Genomic DNA, 6,781 nt, shown 5'->3' with positions numbered 1-6,781 from the left:
TTTGGATATGTTAATATCTTAAGTGTCTTTTCCTGCTTTTAAAGGCTGTATTACAGTAAAGTGACGTCATTTTCTGAGCTTACCAGACTGCTCTAGCTGTTCTGTTATTTGCCTTTACCCACTTAGTCATTATATCCACATTACTGATGATTATTTATCAAAAATCTCACTGTAAATATCTTCTAAAAGCCCAAATAGTCAACCCTACAATATCATTGCAATATCGATATCGAGGTATTGGGTCAAAAATACCGCGATATTTTCTCCATATCGACAAACCCTATATATTATATGAGCATCTTCTTTCCATTAGAATGCTAAAAAAGGCTCAGGTAGGTTCCCCAACTTTCTGTTCCCACCTTATTCTCACGTCCTTTAAGCAAAATACACTTTCCTTTTCTTATTTTTGCAAAGCTGCACTTTCCTCCAGTGGAAGTGGATATTACTGATCTAGATGCGCATCTAATCCGTGTCTATTGTCGTGCAGCGGCACTGCTTTACGCGCTGGATCCGTTTCTTCCTGGTGTTGGGTGTCTGACCCGGGCAGAACAGGGTGTAGGTGACGGTGCTGAAGGTTTTGGGTTTGCAGGCAGAGCAGGACTGAAACGCGTCTCCGTCCTGGTAGTTATGCCTCGGGATGTAGAAGGAGTTGCACTGTCCGTAGCAGAAGCGGTTGATGATGGTGCGGCTCAGGCAGCCCTCCTCCTGGATGGTCTGCTTGAGCGGCTGCGTCTTGCACCAGTCCAGCCGCAGGTAGCGGCGCTCCGTGACGTGCAGCGCCTCCTGACTGGACTCCAGCACTTCGTCTGTGGAGGTTACAGGTCCAGGCCCGCGGGACATTAGTCCAGTGATGGCGGGTTGTTGGCATCTTTCCGAGTCGTTTGGGCTGTATTTGTTTGGGTGTGGGAAAGCGCCTTGAAAGGTGGCAGCGTCTGTGCTCCACAGCGGGATGAGCAGCAGCGCCAAAACTGCTGCAGAGACCAGCACAGATGGTGTCTCCATCACTGAAGCTGAAAGGAAAAACGCAAAAGTCAGGCACTGATGGAGAGAGGTTTACGCACGGCTTTTACGCGCGCATTACGCACCAAATAAACAGCAGGATCATTTAGTAGTTTCACAAACAAAATCATCATCTGTTATAAGTTGAGTTACCTGTTGTTTATGTAAGCTCCTCACAAGAAAACTGTATCCAGTCTGTCAGTTTACAGCATTTGTCTCTTCTGCAGGTCCTTCCTCCTCTGTCGTGGCTTTATGACTGACACACTGAGGGGCTTTCTAAACTCTCTTGAGCTCCAAAGCTTCAGCAGAACACGCCCCCAAACCCTGATCCCTAACTTTATCTGTCTGAAAGGAGGACAAAAAAACCTCCAAACTTTGTCAATGCAGATAAGTCGTTTATTTGACTTTTACAGAACAAAAACAAAACACAAACATTTCTTGGCGAGGTGAGGTGATACATGACAGAGTCAGTGCTGCAGCCTGTACAGACGCCTATTACTGTAGCATGGTGATGAGAATAGATAATCAGAATAAGAGCTACACTAATTGCCATGCTACAGTGATGTAGATCACGGTCAACCTTTACATGACAAAGCAAAGCTGCTACAGGTCATAATTAACTTAACAAGAATATGATTTGTATTGAATCTTCGCCTCTGAAGACACAAAGGTGATTAACTGTATCAACACATAGAAAAATTAAACATCAGGGTGTGAGTAAATTGCTCTCTGTACAGTCGTGATTAATTATAACTTTCTCATTTAACATTCCAACAGATCAATATATCTCTATACAGCCTCTTATTATAATACAGTTGTAGATATGCTGTACACTGCCAGTCAAGATTTTAACACTTTGTATTTCAGCATTTTGGGGTAAATGGTCAAATCTCAGGCAATGATTCTATGTAAAGGTTGCCATTATTGTTTATTATGGCAACAAATTTGACCAATTTTAGCAACGGTAACAAGCTCCAAATAGCTAGGAGATATTAAAAATGCATACCAAACAAAAGTTCAGGTGTCAGGAGGATATGTTGGCACACCAATGAACCACTTAAATGTTATGTAGCAGTGTTGATATAATATTAATTTTCAGTGGCAAATGGGCTTTTCTGGTCGAGAAAAAAATGATTTTCTTGCCATGTCACTGGTTAAAATATGCATTTACTATTGTTTGGCCGGCGACTCCTTAAATTTTTCACAATAAAAAAAAGTCTGCCCACCCCTGTTCTAGACTCATTAATATGATTGTGATACAATAAAAAAGTTATCATTTTTTGCTTAGATTTTCTCTGCTTACTATTTCATATGTCACAGTACTTGCACTGAACTCACACATCCATTGCTTGTTAACCAAAATGCTTCAATATGCAGTGTTACAAACTCGTATCTGAGAGTATACTTTGAGTGAATGAGTATACAGTGAGTGTTGCAGTGCAGGAGTTTAGGTGGAGGATTTGCTGGCAGCAGAGACCATCGGCGCCTCTTCTTTCTCCTCCTCCTCCTCCTCCTCCTCAGAGAAGTGAGGTACAGATTTTTTGGCGACAACATTGTCCAGCCTCTGGCCCATTAAGTACGGGTTCACACTCTGCAAGGAGGCAGAGAAATATATATTAATACAGTAAGTACATTAAGAGTCTGATTAAATAGAACAATCTGAATAAGAAATATTGAATGTGGGATTCTTAGCTTGTTCATAAAATATCACTTCACATCTAAAGAGTTTAAGAGTCCATCGCTCCCTTCAGGGGAAGATGTCTGTGTCGGTGATGTGGTTTCTCAGACACAATACAACACAGGAAACAAACAACAAAAACGATACCCTTTTTCTTCTCTTCGGTCCTCCCTTCAGTTTCTGGTACAAAAGCTCCTTGTTCTGAAAGGACACACACACATTAAATCATGTCTCCATTGTTTCACAGTCTCTCTGCTCCTAAATTACAGTCAACAAATTGCCCAAATGCCTTTACAGGGAATAAAAACACTCAAATGGGTGATTTCTTCAGGGTCAGACCAAGATACAGGAATGAATCCATGCAAATCAAAAACAAGTTTTGTTTGATCCTTTAAATGGCAAAAATCTTGTCCTCATTTTGTGAGCAGACCGCGAGACACCAAACTGAGACTGCTTGTTCCCATCATCCATTTCTCTCTTTCAGATGTTAGACAATGAAACTAGAATACATTATCACGCTGCGACACCGCTCCATGCTCACACTTAGTCACTTAGTCTAAAAATAAACATCTGAACACTTGTTGTATAGCAGTCAGAACCAGTGGTGTAAGGTAGTTATGAGGGCCCAAGTGCACACTATCATGCGCATATCATCTCGTCACATGATCAGAGATTTGGCATTGGATAACATAAAAATACATATTACCCAGCAATCATCACTGCATGTCTGTATATACAACAAACGCCAAAGACAATAAGACATTTTAATTTAATTTAACAGTTTTGATAGTTGATTTATAGTTATTGAATAAGCATATTATTTTGTTATAAATGCTAAGGTGGCAATCACTCAGAAGGGCCGGTTCTCCACTCAACACATCGTTGGAGGGCCCATTCTCTCTATGGTTCCCCACCTCAACCAGTGTAACCTGCACTGCCTATATTTACGCCCCTGTTCAGAACACACTCCCAGTTTGCTTGAGAGGGTTGCACTTCCAGTATTTGATGAGATGTAGCTCATATTTCTATCAAGTTTAAATAATTTATTGCATGTTTCTTTGAACAAAAGCATTTGCCAAATGAATATCATGTTTTTAAAAATAAATAAATAAATTGAATAATCCATTCATCCATCCATCCACAGTTAGGAGGGAGGTTACAGTCCTACTCTGGTCTCTGTCCTCTGTACTCACCCACTTGGCCAGGGCAGGGTAATCGTGCTCTGGGTCAAATAGGTGCTGGTGTTTCTGAAACTCTTTGCTGAACTCGGCTGTGTCCGGAGCGTTTTCCAAACACCCGTCTGCTCCTGTGAATGAGATGAGGTGCAGAAAAAAAACAGGAAATAAATACAGCACAGAACACCAAGGACTGGCACTGTGGAAGCTTTAATGGCAGCATTTGCCCTGATTATTTTCACACTGAGACATCAGTCTGTTTCAGTTTGAGGAGTCTCTACCTGTCTTCCCCAGAGGACAGGGGTTTGGAGGGTCTGGGTACCCGTGATCATCACTGAAGTCTTTGGGAACGTTGTCACCGGTCAACTCGGCCACAATGTTGGGGATGTTGCCAAAGGGGCCGAGGTGCTGCAGCCCCTCGTGAGCACCACCTTGTGGAGGATAACAAGCACTACTATCACTATAAAATGACAGCAACAGCACCAGCAGAGAGAAAAAGCTTCAAGAGCAGTACTGAGGAATGAAACATTAACACTTTTGTAAATGTGATACATGTCACAACAGCATCAGTTCTGGATGACAGGATTAAACCTTAATATTGATGAATAATATTACTTACATGCAGCAATTGAATTGGCTTAAATAAATGACAGATATGCAGCTATTTTTTTTATAACCGATGAATTGTTTCAATCAAAATTCAAGCACAAATTCAGCACGCAAAAATTTGAGCATTACATAATTTTCTTTGTCATGTAGTACATTGAATATCTTTGGGTTTTGGAGTGTTCGTTGACCAAAACAACATGAAATAAAACCTATATGTTCTGTTTTGTGGTTTAAAAGCAAAAAATAAAGTTTAAAAAAGTACATTCAACATAAATATAGAAGAAATGAAGTTGGACAAACAGAAATACATATCACTAATAGAAAACTGACCCAGTTTGGGTCCATTTAATGGTAGAAATATATTTTGATATCACTGTTTGGGTTGTTCAGTCAGAATGAGGAAGAAAAGGAGCAAACTGATAAAAACAGAAATGAAATAAGTACACAATTAAAACCGAACATACAGATAAATAGAATATATACACCTAAAATAATAAAGAACGTGTGAATCAATACATGTTGCATAATTGATGCCTTGTGTGTTTGCCAAACATCCTGTCCTCATATCTCTCAACATTTGATCTTTGTCGTGGTTCAACCTGGGTCGTCCACTCTTAATGCTGCTACTTAACATGCTATTAAAAGACTTTACATGCACCAAACCCACCCTGTATGCTCTGAGGCCCGACGATGTTGGTGGCCTGGTGTGCGGGATACTCCACCCTGGGCCGAGCGATGCCCAGCTGCTCCATGACGCCGTGCAGGAGCCGCTGGATGTCGGCCTCAGACACCTGGTCCGCCGTGCGGGGGCTGCGGGCGGGAGCCCTGCCGAGCTGCAGGCACAGGAGGAGGCCGAGCAGCGATAACCGCACCGCCGAGCTCATGTCTGTCATCTGTGAACGACACACAAAACACAATAGATTCTACTGTACAAAGGATGGACAGGCGGGTAATGGTGAATAAACACAGCTGCAGTTCCTGTCAGACACATGACAGGCTAATTAGATAGAAACGGAAGATACAATATGGAAAGAGTGATGACATGGGGTGTTTAATGTTATTTTTTATGGCTAATAGAAAGCGTGAAATTGTCTGTCAATACAATATAAAGCCTTGGTGCGCCACTCTCTGTGTAAACAGAGTCAAGGCCGATGTAAATAGTCTATAAATAGCCTGCATGATAGGTCTATTCAACAGGAAAATGCCGTACGTCATAATAAAATCTGTATTTAATCGCATTTATTTAGAGACATGTGTAATTTTATTGCTAGAAAACATCACAAATGACCCAAAAATTAATGTCAGCGTATTTTTTCTTACCGTGTCCGCGCGGATGGAGGGACCTGCCTGCTGCGCGAGACCTTTGTCAAGCTGGACACAATAAAAACGTATACTTCCGCTTTCCAAAATAAATCTCACTTCACAACCACACACACAAATGAGGATTTTAAAGTATGTTTCTCGCCGGAGGTTTTTCTTATCAAAGTTAATTTAGCCTGAATTTATATTTAAATGCATTCTTGTTGTTTTAGAAATAACTTCCCACATGTTTGGCTCTCATCTTTTTGTTCGCTCTCGTTTTATTTTGGAGGGGAAACACTTGATTTCCAGTGTTCTCTTAAGTGCCCATTATGCAACCTGCAGGAGGATGCGATCCGCCTCACTTCACGGCCCAGATGCAGTTGCTAAGATACCAAAAATCCTCTCGCCTCATTGGCTGTTACATTGTGGCAATTGTTTGTGCAGGGTTCACAGCAACACTGCACAGAGAGGAACCACAGGAGAGAGTCTGCAGCCGAGAACATACAGTATATAAGCTGTTATCAAAAGAGTCATTTTTAATCAATATCTGAGAGAAAAACAACAACTCAATAATCTTCAATAGACCTATCTGTCCTTTTTAAACTTATGTTTATATATCCCATCTTTATGTATCAGTAAATCTCCCTCTGTTAGTTTTTCTTTCTTTCCTGCTGCGTTATAGGATCACTTTTGACCTCTGGTAGTGAAGTTATATTTTATTTCATTTGCACTCTTATAATTCTCTGTTGGTATTGTGATTATTTATGGGTTGGGGCTTTTATATTTTTATCTATTCATTAATTTGATAGGGGTGATGCAATTTGACATATTTCCAATACAGAGTATGGGACTGATGTGTTGCACAGAGAGTTTATAGCTATTGCTAATTTTTACCTCTTGTCTCTAGTTGGGCTTTTACATGTAGACCTAAAATGTTATTAAAAATATACAGTTTAAACATCATACAACCACAATACACTATAAACACATAATAAAATACATAAACCACAATCCACAC

General features: G+C 40.6%; 2 protein-coding genes across 2 annotated transcripts; both read right to left on the bottom strand.

Moving 5' to 3' along the window:
- Positions 1 to 74: 74 nt before the first annotated feature.
- Positions 75 to 1,322, bottom strand: LOC126398361 (gremlin-1-like). Its single transcript, XM_050057635.1, has 2 exons — positions 1,153 to 1,322; positions 75 to 1,010 (listed from the first exon to the last, which is right to left on the bottom strand). The coding sequence occupies exon 2, from the start codon at positions 1,000 to 1,002 to the stop codon at positions 463 to 465; it is 540 nt and encodes a 179-aa protein (XP_049913592.1). The 5' UTR covers positions 1,003 to 1,010; positions 1,153 to 1,322; the 3' UTR covers positions 75 to 462.
- A 51-nt stretch (positions 1,323 to 1,373) lies between these two features.
- On the bottom strand, positions 1,374 to 5,845 carry LOC126398358 (neuroendocrine protein 7B2-like). Its single transcript, XM_050057621.1, has 6 exons — positions 5,782 to 5,845; positions 5,129 to 5,354; positions 4,134 to 4,283; positions 3,871 to 3,983; positions 2,825 to 2,878; positions 1,374 to 2,590 (listed from the first exon to the last, which is right to left on the bottom strand). The coding sequence occupies exons 2-6, from the start codon at positions 5,352 to 5,354 to the stop codon at positions 2,447 to 2,449; spliced, it is 687 nt and encodes a 228-aa protein (XP_049913578.1). The 5' UTR covers positions 5,782 to 5,845; the 3' UTR covers positions 1,374 to 2,446.
- Between the last annotated feature and the right edge of the window lie 936 nt (positions 5,846 to 6,781).

This window comes from Epinephelus moara, chromosome 12, assembly GCF_006386435.1.
Source record: "Epinephelus moara isolate mb chromosome 12, YSFRI_EMoa_1.0, whole genome shotgun sequence".
Taxonomy (NCBI): Eukaryota; Metazoa; Chordata; class Actinopteri; order Perciformes; family Serranidae; genus Epinephelus; species Epinephelus moara.
Note: the sequence above shows the minus strand (reverse complement) of the source record. Positions and strands in the feature narration are given on the sequence as shown.